We start from the raw sequence: 19,823 nt of genomic DNA on the forward strand, positions 1-19,823 counted from the left end.
TTCACATAAATATTTTCATGGACTCATATTGATCTCTATTAAACGAACTCTTACTGACGACCATATTCGTCGTTGCGCGAGTGATATAAAAGTTTTATAGACAATAATTTAGAAGAGGGCCGTGTCAAGTCACCGCCATTACGCGTCGTCCAGCAGTGACGTCGAATTCTGCAGCCTGGAAGAAGTTAGCGACGGGTTGGCAGGTACGTCTACTTCTCATAGCCTAACCTCGGCCTTCCCCTCTTTTCTACATCTTTAGCGATACTCGCCCCCGCAAAACTTCCCTCAAAAATATTGAACCAGCGCACCGCCGTGGTGGAAAATTTGTAGAGTTTTTCCCACTATTATTGGTCCTTCGTCCCCGGATTACATTTTAATCATCGCTGATCACCGCTTATTAAAAGCACTCGTGTCAAAATATGAAGACAAAAGGAACCTAGCAGGTACTTATCTGAATCAAATATTTTCTTTAAAACCGATTTCTTCAGTCACTGCTGAAAATTTAGAAAATCTTGTCGATCAATTTTCAAACTCATATCTCGCTCTTAATAATTTACAAATACCTAACTTGTGTGACTTCGTCATGTCCTACACTTTATTACACCGCTTAGATACAGAAACCGCACGTCTTTTTGAGATGAATAATTGTGATAAAGACATACCTACTTATCAGGATTTAATTTCATTTGTTCGTGATCGTATAAAAGTTTTAAATCGGACAGGTAATAACAACCTGAACAGCGCAAGTACTACATCGAAGCCTATGCACAACAATGCAAATAAAAATAGCTCATCATTCATTCATCGATCATTTGTCGTAAACAACACTGCATGTCAGTTGTGCAATGACTCTAATCATAACCACCTATATTCTTGCCCGAAATTTAAATCGCTTACCCCGCGTGAACGTTATGATTATATTAAAAAGATACGTGCTTGTATCAACTGTCTAAGTTTACAACATAACACAAATACTTGTAAATCTGAGAATAGATGCGCTAATTGTAAAAAGCTACATCATACGACTCTTTGCTTCGCTGAGAAAGCATCAGCTGTTGCATTGCCGCCGGTACAGCCGCCTCAGTACTTACACCGCCGCACTCATAACAATACGCATAGTCCAGTAGTCATTGGTCAGAAATCTACCGCGTCTTCAAGTTCGATTTCTAACAAGCCTGTTGATAATAACGCTCCATTTTGTAGTATGAGTGCTAACTCAAATAACACGCGAAAAACTAACAATGTTTTACTTGGCACCGTTCTTGCTGATGTGAAAAGAAGTGACGGAACTCTTGTTCAGATTAGAATTTTGATTGATAATGGATCGCAAAATCATTTTGTTACCCGCAAAGCTTGTAAACATTTAGGCCTTCGTATCTTCCACGACAATTCCGAACGATCCGTAAATGGAATAGGAACTAGCTCTCAAACTATAATCGGAACTACCGATGTAACGTTACTGTCTAGGTACGATGCAAACTTTTGTTTACGCATAAACCCACTCGTTCTTAAAAATATTTCGAGTAACTTGCCGAGTTGTGAATTTGACATTTCGTCTCTTAATTACATATGTAATAATAACATACAGCTCGCGGACCCGCACTTTAATAAACCCGCTGAAATAGACATTCTGCTTGGCGCCGAAGTATTCATGCAGATCCTAAGACCTACAAAGTTTCTTGGTCCGCCTGGAAAACCTGATTTATTGGAAACCGCATTCGGATACATACTCTTAGGGTCGATCGCTTCGCTCCCTTGTCACAATAATACCGTGCCTTGTGATAACGATCATGCCTTTTTATCGTCGAGTAACGACTCGATCGAAACTTTAGTCTCAAAGTTCTGGGAGTTGGAGTCAGTTCCGACTAAAACACACATGTCTAAAGCCGAACAGGAATGTGAGGATTTTTATGATTTAAATACATACCGTGATAACACAATTAGACGTTACGTCACCGCTTTGCCTTTCTTGAGGTCGCCTACCGCTCTGGGCGATTCTCTTACAACCGCACGTCGCTGTCTGTCGTCACTCGAACGCAGATTTCAGACAAATACCGCTTTAAAAACTGAATACGATGCCGCGATGAGAGACTATCTCGAACGGAACATCATTTCACCCGCACCCGCTCTTACTGATACGAATTATTACGTCATCCCTCACCACGGTATAAGCCGAGAAGACAAACCGCTCCGCATTGTACTGAACGCAACTGCACGATGCATAGATACAAACGTTTCATTGAACGATTGTTTACATTCCGGTCCTAATTTGCAAGCAGACTTAACCGCGATTATTTTAAAATTCAGACTGTTTCCGATTGCTTTAACCGCCGACATCAAACAAATGTTTTTGGCTATAGGCATTCGTGAGGAAGACCGCCGCTTTTTGAATATACTATACAAATTTGACGAAGATGATACCGCGAAAATGTATCATTTTAATCGCGTTTGTTTTGGTCTACGGTGCTCGCCGTACCTTGCTATGAAGACAGTTAAGCGTCTCGCCCGCGATGAAACTGATTTCCCGATCGCTTCAGAAATCGCTAGTGATCATCTTTATATGGATGATCTAGGAGTTTCGGTAGATACGCCCGAGAATGGAATTCAGTTGGCTCATGATTTAATCGAACTATTCAAACGTGGTGGTTTCGACTTAGTTAAATTCGTTAGCAATTCACCCGAGGTGTTAAAATCGATTCCACAAGCCAACCGCTTATCTTCAAAAATTGAATTCGACAAGCAGGATAATATGAAGCTCCTAGGTCTAATTTGGTCACCGGTTGAGGATGAATTTTCAATCGCTATTAAATTCAACCCCCAAGCAAAATGTACTAAGCGCCTTATGCTTTCCACAATCGCTAAACTGTGGGACATAAACGGATTTTGTGCCCCTGTCATTTTACACGCTAAATTGTTAATAAAAGCTTTCTGGGTAGCTCAGATTGATTGGGATGCAGAGCCTCCAAGCGACATCTGTGCTGCGTGGAAGCGCTTTCTTAATGAACTTCCCGCTCTGCAAGACTTTAAAATACCTCGCTTCGTAGGCATCGTGCCCGAGTCCCGTGTCATACTACTGGGATTTGCGGACGCTTCTGAAAAAGCGATGGGTGCTTCTGTGTATATTTGTGTACAACCGGCTTCCGGACCAAATGAAGTCAATTTAATTGGTGCCAAGAGCAAGGTCGCCCCGCTCAAGGTTGTTACCTTAGCCCGCTTAGAGCTTTGTGCTGTAGTATTATTATCGAAGCTGTTTCGATTTGTTATCGACACTGTTTCTCCCCGCTGTCATGTAGACGAAATTTTCGCATTTACTGATTCGACAGTGGCCCTCCATTGAGTACACTCGTCTCCGCATCGCTTCGATACTTTCGTTGCGAACCGCATCGCACAAATACAGAACAACCTTGACCCCAAGTACTTCTACCATTGTGAAGGTACACAGAATCCTAGCGACTGCTTGAGTCGTGGTCTCACACCCGCTCAATTATTGAATCACCCGCTGTGGCTTCATGGCCCCACATGGGCTCGTGATGACGTCTATATATGGCCCATCAACCGCTTCACGTTTGTTCCCGCACAAGATGAAAAGCCGTCAAACCCTTTTTTTTGGAGTGGCGTTGACTACGCTGGACCGCAGGAAATTTTGCTCACCGTCGTTACCCAGGTCGAAATGATTTTAAATAGTCGTCCGTTAATTGTACAATTAAATTCTCATCCCGGAGAACCGGAACCTTTAACAGCTTCGCATTTTTTAACTCTCGGACCGCTAGACTCCTTTCATTCTGATCCGCGTTTAGATTCGGTAGATTTAGTTCGCAATAAACGACTTGTCGATGACATTGTTCAGAGATTCTGGAATCGCTGGAGGCGTGAGTACCTAAACACGCTTCAAGCGCGCGCTAAATGGAACACTAAATCTAATCCGGTGACTAAAGGTACTGTTGTCCTTCTTAAAACAGAAAACTCACCGCCTTTACAATGGCCAATGGGCATAATTGAAGAAATAATGCCTGCCTCGGACGGGGTCGTTAGAGTAGTCAGAGTGCGCACACAAAACGGCACCTATCTTCGACCTGTAGTAAAACTTTGTGTTTTACCTTCGCAATAACCTATTTTCTCATTTTTATTTTTAATTTATTTTTATCTCATTCTTTTTACTTAATACTTCATATCCTGTACTCATTAAGTACCATTTATACTTATTATTTGTACTTATGATGTACCACCGCACTAGACTGATTCCGCCCGCTCTCTAGTTCACCCATAATCGCTACATTTATGTACTTCTCTCTCATTGTTCAGGAGCTACATCTCCTAAAGGCCGGGGGGATGGTTCTTTTTTAATGAGAGTAGACATAAAACCTCTCGCATGGCCACTTATAAAAAAGAAACATAAGAAGCAAAAGTCAAAAATAAAAAAGAAGACTATCGCCGACCGCACCGCACGCGCTGTACACGCACACGCCGCTTATTTTTTCACATAAATATTTTCATGGACTCATATTGATCTCTATTAAACGAACTCTTACTGACGACCATATTCGTCGTTGCGCGAGTGATATAAAAGTTTTATAGACAATAATTTAGAAGAGGGCCGTGTCAAGTCACCGCCATTACGCGTCGTCCAGCAGTGACGTCGAATTCTGCAGCCTGGAAGAAGTTAGCGACGGGTTGGCAGGTACGTCTACTTCTCATAGCCTAACCTCGGCCTTCCCCTCTTTTCTACATCTTTAGCGATACTCGCCCCCGCAAAACTTCCCTCAAAAATATTGAACCAGCGCACCGCGGTGGTGGAAAATTTGTAGAGTTTTTCCCACTACTGGTAGTATGTAGGACTTGTCCGCACTGGATGGCGATCCGTCTATCCTAATACTGATACATAACAGTTTTACATTTCAATTAAAACTTTGACCTCACTTACTTGACATATGAGGCTGCATCATTCACGTTGTGATGTCTATGGGATCTGGTATCCACATAACACTAGACTAGTTCAGGGGAGGGGCGCCCATTATTTCAGTAAAATTAAATATAAAGTCGTTTTTATTGAAAGCAAAATTAGCAATTTCGATTTCATAGTATGTATAAAAACAATGTCAAGTCAAAGAACTTTCTTTAAACATAGAAACTGCACTAAAAGAAAATCCACACCAAACAAAAGGCCGATAAATATTTTCACTTTCTAAAGGTTTTACTCTGAGAACACGTTCTCAAGGTTCAAATTGACCCAGAGAACTTCTTCCCGTAATTCAAACATTTGTGTTCGAAATATCGTGAACAAGTCATTTTACAGATGTACTATGAGATAACGCAGTCGCCGTACTCGTGAGATCATGCCGTAGTTTTGTACTAGAGCAGCATTTAAATGCTAAAATTATGCCGATACTTAATTTGCCTTCGCGAATTACTTCCACGACGAGAGAAAAGCAGCGCGTATTTAAATCAAATTTTCCTTTTTACCTAATCAGTAACCGATTTCAGTAGGTTCGTCGTTCGTTGTTGTTATTCGTCGAATTATATTTAATGATATTATTTATAAATTTCATTTCTATTAACTTTTAAACACCAAATTATTTAATAGAGGTTTTCGAAATTTTTTAAGGGTCATTAGTAAGATTAGATAACTAATGAAAAATTTTACATTTATTCTTTATTGTACACACAGTTAATATTACAGTAATTGCGATAAGATATAAAAATGGCGAGCTTAACTCAACAATTGAGTTTTCTACCAGCTAACCGTTCTTAACGAAGGAAAGCTTTAAATGAGTGGGTAGAAGAATACAATCTAATCAATTTACAATTTACAATCTACAATCTACAATCTAAACAATAACAATAATAAAAAAATAAAAATAAACTAATACATAATATATCAGACTACATATATACATACACACATAAATAACGTAAACATATACATACACGTACATATATAATGAAATACATAAAATAAATACATACAAGTACTTATACATGTAAGTACTTGTATATATATACTTATAAATGTAAGTACGTATACATATAAGTATTTATCTACTTCTCATAGCTGAATATACACAGGATAAATGCTGCCATCATAACTATACTAGAATCACAATAGTTCCAGTTCTACTAAGTACTAGAAGTATCAATAAATTATTCATATTATTCTACTATAATTAACACTACCTACTTTTATGGCTTAAACTACTATCTTTTACACTATTATAATATAATATAATATAAATAATAATATAATATAAATATTTACTAACAATCACGCCACGTTAACTGGTCCCGTGCTAAGTTCGTAAATAACTTGTGTTACAGGTACCAGATAAAGGATATAAATGTAATATTTTTATTATACACATACATATATTTAATATACATCCATAACCCTGGCAAAGACATTTATATTTATCATACAAATATCTTCCCTTGGCGGGATTCGAACCCGCGACCCCCTTGTGTAGTGACCATGTCACTTACCACTACACCAGACGGCCGTTTAAATACATCGACGCCATTTGAATATTTTGCCAACTAACGTATAATTTGGTGATTGGTTCATACCCGATCCTGTGGAACGAATGGTAAAACGGTGGTTAGAACCCCGTGAGCTCACCCACTGGCCCGGTTATGATGGCATAACCCCCTAGTTTACCAGGTTAGGTAGAAAAAAAAGTGATTAGTACTCGTCTGATTTTTCAAAGTAAACGTTTTAACTGAGACTGAGGTGGGCGTTAGCGTTTATGTCTTTAAGCACCGATTAACACTAAACACACTGTGAGCTTCTCTAAATTCCTTAAGCCAAAAAAACCGGCCGTTATCTACATTGGTGAAACATTGTACTGCATACATTACTAACAGTTTACCAAGTGCAGGCGACGGAGTAACACACAACTGCCGTCACCGTAAACATGTCATTTCGAATCCTCCCGATCCATTCTCTGTACTTTTGGGCAATCCAAGTAACAGTCAGCTTTCTCGTCAAATGCGACGAACAGTTTGGCGTGCAACTTAAGCCCCACTGAGTTTCTTGCTAGATCTTCTCAGTGGGTCGCAATTCCGATCCGGTGGTAGATTAATCGAAGCACTGCTCTTGCTAGGGCAGATGTTACCAACCGCTCTCCGGCTGAGCCCCGTAAGCTCGCCTTCCACTCAAGCTGAAGTGGGGTTGGCAAAAAAAAAAACTGACAGTTGTAGAAAGATCATCAAACTTAGCACAAAAACAAGCTTAGATGATTCACTATCACTAAACCTTGAACATGTTTGAAATGGACAGCTAACAATTGATTTATGCACCGCTTAGCATTTACGAAATTTCGACTCAATTTTCGCGAGTCGCAGATATAATTAAGATTTTTTTTTTTATTGCTGTGATGGGTGGACGAGCTCACAGTCAATCTGGTATTAAGTGGTTACTGGAGCCCACAGACATCTACAGCGTAAATGATAACCAACTTTGAGATATAAGTTCTAAGGTATCAGTTTAGTAACTAAGAACTCTATTATCGTCCGTCTTCCGTGACCAAGAAAACTGTAAAAACAGTTTTAATAATTTCTTTACTATACTTTTTGGACTTTCTAATGTTGAAAGCGTGCTGAGTAAACATATCTTAAAATCCAATTAACTTAGTATTCAAATCACTTAATGTTGAGTATTTCTTTTATTGTGATTCGTAGATCGCACTGCCTACTGACTTAAGTAAATTTTGTAAATTATTCGAAACTTTAGAACAGTAAAATAAAATAGTATGACAGTTTAATGGTGGTCTTAATTATAATTATTGCATATTGATAGGATATTACTGGATACCCGATATTACAATACTACAATAGTAACTGTCTAAGGACACACATTACTACTACATATTTCTGTGTGAACTTGACTATTTGTTTCATTTTATGCTTCGAAATAATTTTGGTACAGATGGACAATAGTTTAAACATTCTCTGCCCATACCTAGTAAAAGCTCTTTGTGACATACAAACATACTGATTGGATATATTTATAATCCTTAAACATTTCTCCTGCGGCTGCGAAACCCAAAAGACGTATTATTATTTAGTAATTTCAATAATTAGTTATTTATCTTCATATCTTTTATTTAACTTATCTTCAATCAATCGTATCCTGGACATGTTCTATTAGAAAAATTGTTTGTATTAATTAATTGTAAGTTCTTATCATGATTTTAGCAACTTTTCCCGCTTCCTGCCGTGCGAATAAATAACAAAACTTTCACTAAGCAATGATTACACCGTAAATTAATTTCTAATTTAAAAATAATCAACTTCCGAACAATTTGATGAACGAAACTCCGTAACGTACGAGCATGAAAGTAAACAAGTTGATTTTGTTAGCAAGTTGGCTCATCAATCAAAATCAAGTGAGTTGCAAGATGAAACGAGGAACACGATGTGGATCTACAAGATTTTTACTTTGTATAAACTAGATTGATAGTTATACTATCCCCTTTTTGCTATTTTGTACTTTTATCTATATATTATTACGTGAAGCAAAAACTGGGTAGCCCTTTTTACGAAAACTGCATGGACGGAAGAGTATGAAATTTCCCACACTTAAAGAGAATATAGAGAAGGAGTGCAGAGTCCTAATTTTGTTTTTTAATTATGCATAAAAAGTACATTAAATCAATAAAAAATCATTACACACACTGCCACGTATTGGAGACACACACACGCATATATACTTTTTGTTTACTGTCAAATCTTTGTTATTGTTTAAAGTCTGTGGTAAAATTGAGAATAGAATTGAGTCTTTAATATTAATTGTCTATAGTGTAGACTCGGCAAAATCTGTGATTATAGAAATAAAGTCTTTGACAATAGAATCATAATAATGTTCTTATAATTTAAATTAATAATTATGGTCGAATTTCAACCGCTGGCTGACCACTATTACAAAATAAATAGACAAACTTTACACTAGACATTCCAAAAGCTAGTTACTGTAACTATGTGTACTTTTGCTTTTACTACTTTTTTTCTTTTTTTTCCCTACCCATGGTGATAGCTTTGAGAGGCTATTTCAGCTTTACCCTAGCGTGTAGGTGAGCTAAGGTGCTCAAACCGGGAGTGTTGCTAACACTGGCCCTAGCAAGAGCAGTGCTTTGCAGAATCTACCACCGGATCGGAAACGCGACCCACTGAGAAGATTCGGCGAGAAACTCAGTGGGCTGTGTCTATGGGTTAATTTATGCGTAGAGCAAGCGACGGGGTCGGCGAGACGGTGACCGGTGCTTGAGGTACCTAAAAACACCGTTAATGGATCTGGAGGATCAATAATGACGTGTTTAGGGCGACGTCGACTGTTTACCATTAGGTCCGCGGGACCGGGTATGTAATTCCAGCAGCTACGACAAGAGAGTTTTCGTGTCGTGCCGCCTTTCAAAGTTTAAAGCATTTACGTTGTAGATGTCTATGTCCTCAGTAACCACTTAACACCAGGTGGGCTGTGGGCTCATCCACACATCTAAGAAATAAAAAATAAAAAAGTTTGATAAAAGAAATGATAATTAAAATTGAAGAGAGCCATGAAATTATCTTGAAATTTGAAATAGGAATGGTATACTGAATATCATATTTCAATACATTGCTAGTTGTTCTATGTTGTGAGGAATTGTCCCAAATGATTCCTCCATCTTCATTCAGAGTTTATCAATACTATCTGGAACCGCTACATTCATCGACAGTGCGTTTTCAGAAATCTTTTCTAACGAACTACTCTCAACGGTGTTTCCAGAGCACTATGATATCTCTTTCTTCAAACGAGACTAGCTGAGAGTACTGAGCGGTAATTAGCGGCTTGGCTGTGCCCCTGGCAATGCTGACGACCACGAACTATAGGAGTCACTCGCTTTCAGATGGTCTGTAATCTTCTTACAAATGCCACAAAAACAAAGTTTCCCATTTTTATTACAATATAAGAAATGATTTCATAAACAATAAGCATGCGGTCAAAAGCAAGAGAGGAAGCGTTATTAATTCGTTGATACCATTGTATCAGAATACCAGTTTCAAAAACGTAATTTCCTACAGTTTATTATGACTGGTATTGATGTTGGTACTATCATTTGATAGTACCTAGATAGTACCAACATCAATACCATGGCGGTGGCAATCAGTCCCGGGTCCCGTACTTGAGAAACGAGATATTCGTACGTAGAAAGAACTTCACTGCCTTGCTTTCCCTACCGAATTATCCGCTTACCACTATGTATCGAGCAGCGATAGTTCAGCTTCGAATTCCACATTAAAAATTTTCACCCTGCGACAACCTCACCTTCTATCGTAGTTATATGGCTATTCCTTGCTAACCGGTATTCTGCACGGGTAGGTACCATCACCCTGCCTATTTCTGCCGTGAAGCAGTAATGCGTTTCGGTTTGAAGGATGGGGCAGCCGTTGTAACTAAACTTGAGACCTTAGAACTTATATCTCAAGGTGGGTGGCGCATTTACGTTGTAGATGTCTATGGGCTCCAGTAACTACTTAACACCAGGTGGGCTGTGAGCTCCTCCACCCACCTAAGCAATAAAAAAAAAAACCAAAAAAATTATATCGATTTGATTTTTCTACCGCGAGTAATGTTATTCTTGAGTCAGATTCCTGCTTCCGATTTTAGAATAGACCAAACGACGTCTATCTGATCATATTTAAGTGTGGTGTTACTTTCAAACGAACCGATGTATGTGTCAGATAATACGATGTAGTTTTTGCAAAGTTACACGAATGAAAGTCATGTCGTCTATAAATACTACGTTTAACATCACACAACGAATAAGAGGTATACACTCGAAAATATTTGCCTATATCCATAGTCTAAATACCAGTGTAGTCGCCGATTCTAGTGCCACATTGATCTAAAGTTAGAGGGATATCGACAGAAATAGCTATCCTGTCCTTAAGCCGGGGCGCATAGCATACGTTCTTGACGTCCGAAGTCTTTCCGTTAGCTACATTTTGTACCAAACTTCACAGATTGCTGGAAACTTGAGAGATAGCACATACTTTTTTTATGCGAACGTTTAAGAAAATTAATAAAAGTCAGACAATATTCGCTTTAGCTAATTTAGCATCGCAATATTATCGGAATAGAAAAGGCGGTGGTAGCACTAAGCCTCAACTTCGCAGACCTACACTTAAGTAAGTATAATCCTCCCGCTGTAATATTTTGTGGCTCATCGGTACCATGTGTGAACCTCATGTCAAAGGTTACAGGTTCGAGATTGAACACAACGCCACCAGTCTCTTAAGCATTTTTGAAAAATGTTCGTTACAATTGACAGCCCACTGGCAATTTATTTGTTTATTTCGTGTGATGAACAATCTTCGTTGCCCTTTATCTTGTTCCCATAATGCAGGGAATCCCAGTATGGGAATAAATGACTATATCTGGTTGACTTTAGTAATAGTTTCTTAATTTATTTATTAATTAATTTGCATCTCCTAGAAGCAGTTAGTAAAATCAGTTTCCACTGATCAAGAGCGTTAATTTAAAATTTCACACACATTTCCACGAAATCGATATAATAACAAAATTAACTCATTTTGATTGAAATTAACAATAAATACAAAATATTTTTTATTCCGCTTGCTTTCAAAGTATGCTTTCTCTTGTTCTCTTTGTTCCGCTTTATGAATTTAATTAATTTACGATAAGGACATTTCGCGTTGATAAATATGAATAAGACTTGCAGTCATTAAACGTAATGTGTCTAACCTGTGAAATTAAAATTGCTGAGTACACTTTTCCTATGCAGGGTCCCCAGTGGAATTAATAAATTGCAGCTCAGTTCCCACTTGTCGCTCTTATCTTATGGCTGCAAATAATTTCCAATCTAATATTCATTTGCATAATATTCCGAATCACGAAACAAATCAATTTGAACAATCAAAACATATTCTTTTTAAAAAATACTTTTCAATAATCCAGTATGACAGTACGTTTTGGAGTTGATGAAAATTACCTTGAAATATTCCGTTACATAGTTAGATACAGGTCAGGATATTGAAAGCGCGTTATAAAGTTTACCTTTTCAAATCAAACGAGAGCGAAACATCCGTTACGGTCGCTACAAAGAACTGGTTCTCTTTGAATGAACTTCGAAAAAGGACAATAGATACAAAAACATACGGCCGTATGTACTCGCGTTGTCGTATTAACATGCGTAATTGAGATTCAAAAGCCCACTTGAGTTTCTCGCCGGATCTTCTTAGTGGGTCGCGTTTCCGATCCGGTGGTAGATCCTGCAAAGCACTTGCTAGGGCAAGTGTTAGCAACACACCCGGTTTGAGCCCCGTGAGCTCACCTACACATCAAGGAGAAGCTAATATAGCCTCTCAAGGCTATCAGCATAGGTAAGAAAAAAAAGAAAAAAAAGAGATTCAAAGAGTTTCAGTACTAAAACTAGTATTGGAATTGTTTCTGCAATGAACCGCGGCGATACAATAAATCAAGTCTCCTCACGTCTCAAGCCAGGTGGGGCCAGTTTAGGCGTAGTCTCCTGCGAGGAATTGGGGGAGGTGGAGGACCTTGGCCCTCCTCGTATCCGTATTCCTCTCTGGAGGCGCCGGAGTCTGACGTAACCCGGTCCGTTACCCCCTTCGACTGGGTATCCGTAAATGGATTACCAGCTTTAAAAAAAAGGTGGGGCCAGTTAGGCTATGATGTCCATGTAAATATATTTCTATAGATTTTAAAGAAAAGGAATTTTGATACACAATGAGTTCACGTGTTTGTTCGTGAACGTTTTTATTTTGGAAACGGCTTAAACCGATTATATTATGTAAGAATTTTGTGAAATTTTGCAAAAACTATAAAATAAATGAAAATAACGCAATTTTATTAAACGTAGTGAGAGGATTGCGACAGTATTTTAAAGTGACATAATCTATTTTGTGTAAACAGCATTAATAATACCTTTGTTCAATACAAATTGTTGTTTTAGTGGAATAAACAAAACACTTAATCTATATATAAAAATGAATTGCTGTTGTTAGCCTCGATAAAACTCGAGAACGGCTGGACCGATTTGGCTAATTTTGGTCTTAAATTATTTGTGGAAGTGCAGAGAATAAATAAATTCCAGGTAAATAAATAGGTAAAAATAACAATTTTGTTTTTCCTTTAATGTGTCCCCCCCCGTCGGACGAATTCCTTTTCTTTGTTTTAAATTTATTTTATACAAAAGTTTAGGTCTTTTATTTATCGATTAAGGCACTACGAAGTCTGCCGGCTTAGCTAGTCTTTAATAGATATTTTATAATAGTACCATAAGTATGTTCTAGAATAAGGTTATTTACCATATAAGTCTAGTACTTACATCGAGCCTTTTGTGATACCAAAACTTCCGTTCCCAGTTTAAACCTTAAACGTGACGAATCCTACTCCTTGGCATCCCGAGGCTACAGCACGGTAATTATAAAGAGAGCCGTCTGAGGGGACTACCTGGTTTGTACAAGTGTTGTTTTAGGGGCGATACTTTTTTATTTTTTGTCAATATACGTCTCATTTTAGTACCATAAACACACGCCATACTCACTGGGGAAACAACGCGGGCTGGTGGTAGATTTCATTCCCAAACTGGATGTTATATAGCAAAAAATATGACTTGAAACGCACTGTGGATGTGCTCGCTGCATTCGACGGAGAATAGTAGTAATAAGTTAAAATACGTAATTGACCTTGAAAGGATCAATCAAACGAAAATTCGTCAAATTTTGTGTTTCGTTGAGCCCTTATTACTCGTATCGACAGAAATTAACGATCTGAAACACACCAACTCAAATAAAGTTGTTCAGAGACTACTAAAAGAAAACAAAAAAAAAAAAACCTGTACTGTACAACTAGCATATTTTAAATAAAACAAAAAACTTTAATTATGCCGTAATGAACTAGATTACAAACAATTATCGCAACTTTCATTCTCATTATTAATGTAGTATAAAACATGGCGAATCAATTTAGATTTTCATCAAGATAATGCGCCTGGAGGTATTGTGCTAACCTTTTCTGTGTACTTTGACTTTCTAAAGGAAGTTTTGTGTGAACATAGTTATTAATTCTATACGCATTGTTCCATTATTATTTCACATAAGTAAGTAGTTTTTAATTTAATTTATCTAATATCTAAACTGAGCTTAAACTTAAGGCGCTCTCTAATGCGATTTTAAACTTTTTGTACTTACTCATCGATTTTAAAACAAAGTTGAGAATCTGTGTTGAATGCGCGTACCCACCCTTTACGCGTAATACGTTACGCAGCACGTTATGCAGCCCACCTGGTGTTAAGTGGTTACTGGAGCCCATAGACATCTATAACGTAAATGCGCCACCCACGCAATTACTGCTTCAAGGCAGAAATAGGCGGGGTGGTGGTACCTACCCGTGTGGACTCACAAGAGGTCCTATCACCAGTAATTACGCAAATTATAGTTTTGCGGGTTTGAGTTTTATTACACGATGTTATTCCTTCACCGTGGAAGTCAATCGCGAACATTTGTTAAGTACGTATTTCTTTAGAAAAATTGGTACCCGCCAGCGGGATTCGAACACCGTTGCATCGCTCGATACGAATGCACCGGACGTCTTATCCTTTAGGCCTAAAATCTCCGATGCACATCAAGGTGACTCGTCTGAGCCTTACAAATAAAAAGTTGAGCACCCATCACCGAGTAACGAATGCCCACTAGACTTTTGAAATATGACTGCAAGATCCTAATTACCGTTAGGTACGTTTAGTGAACACGGATAGAATTAAATTGATGAACTGACACCGCCCGACAATCAGACACTAAACCAGTTTTGGTGCAACAACTTATAATTTTTACGTCTATTCATTTCAGTTCGGAATTTAAAGCTTTGAGTGACAGTCTCTGTGGGAGGTATTTTTAAGTCTAAAATTCAATTAGTTTCATGACATTATTTCATTTATTTTTTATTTTAACATTGTTGACGATTAACCACGGATATAATTAACCCTTTGCCTGCCATGTAGGTCACCGGTGCCCTACATGGCGCACTGAAGTAATTACGGCCCACTGAGTTTCTCGTCGAATCTTCTCAGTGGGCCACGTTTTCGATCCGGTGGTCGATTCTGCGAAGAACTGCTCTTGCTAGGGTCAGTGTTAGCATCACTCCGGTTTGAGCCCCGTGAGCTCACCTTCTAGTTAAGGTTACGCTGAAATAACCTCTTAAGGCTATCAGCTTAGGTAGGAAAAAAAAAAGAATTAATTACGTCGGTTTCTGTTACTAAGCGCCTGGATTGCCTAGCTTTGTCTTTTTTTGTTTCTAACGTATACATTTTAATATTTTAGGTCTCTTCGAAATAGATTCATTCCCAGTATTTTGAAGTTCGTTTTTCTCGAAGTCTAGTAGATAATTCTGCGCCTTAGTAACAGAAATGGACGTAAGTACTTCAGTGTGCCACGTAGGGCACCGGTCACCTACACGGCAGTTAAAGGGTTAAGCATCTTAAAGTGGTCATAAAATAGATGGCCGTGAAAGCCGATGATAATTTTAACTATATCATGTTCGAGCACTGAGGGAATGAACGTAACAACAGTTAGAGAAAGAGAGAAAGAGAGAGAGAAAACATACTTTATTGCACACCAAATTATTGCAAAAAATGAAATAATTATAATCTAAGATAAAAGAGAATTGTGAAATATGACAAGCAAATTTCAAATTAATTATTGTATTAATTAAACTTTAAATCCTTTAATCTAAAATAGATATCCTGTGTTTTACCGTGTTCATTAACAGCGTCCATAATGATTTAATGACATAATCATTGACCAGACGTAATGCATGTCATGCGTGAAATGAAGGTATGCGTCTATCCGTCAGTGTCCAGTTGGGGAGATAAGATCTGATTTTCACTTTCGTTCCGTTGATGCCCCACTGAGGTCAGCTGTCTGAGTTTCAGTGGATGCACGCATGAATGGACACGTGTTAATACGGTCGAACAATGGTGATGTTTATGTAAGAGTTATTATTGGAAGATAGACCACACGGCCTCTTCAAGAGAAGCGTCGCTTAATAATTTATTACGACGACTGTATAAGATACATACAATACACATTATAAGAGAAATTTTGGATGAATCAAACTGTGTAAGAATTGCTCTAAAGTATCATGCAATGTATGAAATGATCTTTAAAGGTAACCAAATCCAGTCAATCCTAGTTACGAATTGTAATATACTTTTTTTTATGATTGAGTGTTTACTGGTGGCCCGGAGGCCTTTCCAGCTTCACCAGGACAGGTGGGCGAGAAAAGGCACAACCAGGAGGGGTGGGATTAGCTAACAGCTTCCCGAGCGCCTCCGAAGCAGACCTGACAACTCGAGAGCCGCTGCTTCGCGAATGAATCTACTACCGGATCGGAATCGCAACTCAGCGGGCTGATGCATGGGTTAGGTTGCACGTCGAACTCTTTGCCGAGCTCGACGAGTAGTGTAATATAATAACTACTATTCAAGAATTTGTTATATGATCTTGATGTTAGTTGCATAAGAAGAAATATACATTTTGGGTTATTTCACAGTGCACTAATAGAATTTCGAAACACTTTTCTTCAGTACACTGAAGACAATTGAGGCCTATAAAATCAAAGGCAGCTAAACGCCATAATTTCGTAAAATGGATTAACAATGGCGCTATCTTGTTTAGTTGAACAGGCTTTAGTGTTTTCATGTTATAACAAATGCAGCTAAATCTCTAACAATTTCAGTTCAAAAATTTTATTTTACTCTGTATTGAATACTAATAAACGAAGTTTTATCATTTAAAATTCAGATTATTATTCTCTCTTTCTCTCATTTTTTATAAATCTGCTTTAAAATAAAGAATATCGTAGCTATCTGAACAGTTATTTTAGCTTCTCAAACCGGGAGTGTCGCTAACACTGGCCCTAGCAAGAGCAGTACTTCAATGGATCGGGAGGATCCGTAATGACGTGTTTAGAGCCGATTTTTTGTAGTTTACCTGAATATTTGACAGACTTGGATTTAGCTGCCTTTGATTTTATAGGCCTCAATTATGCCTTTAAACAATTAAACATCGTTTTTATTTAGCTATCGTTCGCTCATAGAGTAATTTATCTTAATCGTAACGCACTTGCGTATTTTGCGTCAGCTGTTACGAGTTACGTGTAATTAAACGGCAATAGTCGAAGTTAATGGTTAATCTGTAGCAAATTGCCTTTAAATCGACGATGGAATGGCTTCACAGAAAGTTAAAACGTTCAAGACTAATTTACTCCCTGATATATGTGAACACTCAATAAAAAACATATATATAAATAGTTTACGATCTGTTGTTGTTGTTACATTACCAATATTACCATCACTGTTTTTTATTCAACGGCGGCTTCAATGTTTTTAAGAATTTCTTGTTCCAAAGTGAATTCATGCTTGAAAAGAAAAGAAAAAAGTGAAATCGGATCAATATTACTAATTAAATTCGTTGAGTAAAATTAAAGAAATAAAATATCCAGTTTAATTGAAATGGAATGGAAACTCCCGAGATGTGATCGTTTATTTCGTAATAGCGATTAAACTTTCTACTTTTATATGTGTTTTCATTAGTGTCTTCCAAATGCAGCTTGCAGCTTCCTACACACCATCGTAGCTTTTAATCTGTTAACAATGCTAAATTAAACACTTGCTCTTTCAATAGCCGCAATATTAACTTTAACCAATTGAAGGACGTAATTTTCATAGCATATTGTGTTAGGATAGCAAGGTAACTATGATTTCAATTTATTAGTGGTATAATATTTTTTTCTCTTACCTACGCCGAAAGTTTGGTTTTCCTCCCGCTGTACAGGGAAGAAAGTAACTTTTCCTCCCTGGGTACTGACAAGTGCGCATGCGGGTTAGTGTCTACGTCTACTCTCACACACCAAAAATTCTTCGCCACTGTTGTTGTCGGGTAATTTGCAATAATGTGTTTAGTATAAAAGTGAAATAAACAAAAGGCAATAAAACTTAAAAGTGAAGTATTAAACTACGATGAGTTCATCAGACAGTTCTTATTCAATTAGTAGTATGTAGTTTATATAAAAAAAAAACAGTTAAATTGTTTTTTTTATGAGCATGGGGGGCTCCGCCCCCCTACCCCCGGCCAGGCCATCGCCCCTGGACCCCGGCTCAGTACTCCACGAACTTTCGGCCTGGCAGGAGAAAAATAGTATGTGCACCTCGCGAAAAAAGTAGGACATCTCACACCGCGTTTTACAATTTTACACGCGGGAGGAAATGTTTATAGAACAGTAAATAAACTTTTTGATTTCAATGTGTGTATACTTTTTTATATTTTTTCCACTACAATTTACGCTACTAATTTTTGTTAAGAAAAACCAGATATAATGAGTTCCATATAAATCGATAGGAACTTTATCTTCATTATTTTTAAGGCATATTGTTTCTAGAAACTTTTATTCGCTACAATCCTTGTTTGACGGCTCGCATTCCGGTGTGACGCATTTCAACACTCCTACGATCGGTTACTAAATTATTGTGTGCCAACAAACGACAATTGACCCCAGCCTTATCTAAAACCGATCACTTTCTAAGATAATGGCGTTATTAAAATCGGTATAAGTGAAACCGAGAGCAAAACTCTGAATGCTTCGGGCGTATTTCGTAAATGGTGCAATCCATCATTTTTATCGGGGTCCAGCCGATGGTCCGTAATTCTTTTCCGATACCTACCGCAGTGAATGGAAGTCGTTTTAGGCATTCAACGATAAGAATACAAATTGGAATCGATATGTTTCGTAGTGAATTATTTATTGCACAATGAAGAATTATGTGTGGATACGTGGATAATTCGACGAAACGGTTGGTTGTTTTTCATGGGTCTCATTCTAGGAAAACCGTTCAAATTATTGAGCTGTTAGATTAGGTTTACAAATAAAGCTAAATAAAGCTATTATTACCAGTTGGATAATAGAAGCGGGTCAAGAAGATTTAAAAAAAAAATCGGGTTTAATCTTGTGTCTAGAGCTCACACGGTCCTGTCGGATAGCGAAGTCTTTATACAGAGTCGGTAGGTGGTAGGACCTCTTGTGAGTCCGCGCGGGTAGGTACCACCACCCCGCCTATTTCTGCCGTGAAGCAGTAATGCGTTTCGGTTTGAAGGGTGGGGCAGCCGTTGTAACTATATTTGGGACCTTAGAACTTATATCTCAAAGTTGGTGGCGCATTTACGTTGTAGATGTCTATGGGCTCCAGTAAACACTTAACACCAGGTAGGCTGTGAGTTCGTCTATCCATCTAAGTAATAAAAAATAAATAAATAAAGTCGACCAATTTGAGGCTTGAGGTTGGAGATTGCTTTATAAATCTACAGATTTTATTTATTACACTATGTTATGTTGGTAACATAACTATTATGTTCATTAAATTTGGAAAACTTGGTCACGGTAGCCCTGAAGTCTACAACGCTTTGCACCGTGGTTTCATCACTTTTGATTTCGTTTCTTAGCAGTTCAATAAAGAAAACGAAAGTGTATGAAGATAAATATTGTCGAAACGTTCTATTGAAGGGCCGGGTCGAACATTTCAAAAATATGTTCCGTGCAAGTCATTTTCTACTTTAAATCTATCACAATAAGAAGCGGCCGCTGCTCGACGTAGAGTTGTTGTTATCGTATGCTAATGTTTACCTTTTGTTTCACGATTGCTCGATATCTAATTACACTAAACATTAATGAGAAAGCACTTAGTTTCTTTTATTTGAATATTAACTAGTCTCTTCAATAGATTTTTAGATGTATACAGCCTCTTATAGTTCTTAAGTAT

General features: G+C 37.8%; 2 protein-coding genes across 10 annotated transcripts in view; one reads left to right on the plus strand and one right to left on the minus strand.

Annotated features, from left to right (window-relative positions):
- klar (klarsicht) overlaps positions 1-19,823 on the minus strand; it is a 326,898-nt gene that overhangs the window by 200,726 nt on the left and 106,349 nt on the right. The gene's annotated exons all lie outside the window — the stretch shown is intronic.
- On the plus strand, positions 1,877-3,337 carry LOC149502617 (uncharacterized). The gene has a single exon (XM_089728918.1). It carries the CDS (start codon positions 1,877-1,879, stop codon positions 3,335-3,337), a length of 1,461 nt encoding a protein of 486 aa, XP_089585044.1.

Source organism: Bombyx mandarina, chromosome 07 (assembly GCF_030267445.1).
Source record: "Bombyx mandarina strain Sakado chromosome 07, ASM3026744v2".
Classification (NCBI taxonomy): Eukaryota; Metazoa; Arthropoda; class Insecta; order Lepidoptera; family Bombycidae; genus Bombyx; species Bombyx mandarina.

Excerpts from the sequence above, each read along its gene's own strand:
- LOC149502617 (XM_089728918.1), top strand. The coding sequence starts at position 1,877 with ATGTCTAAAGCCGAACAGGAATGTGAGGATTTTTATGATTTAAATACA.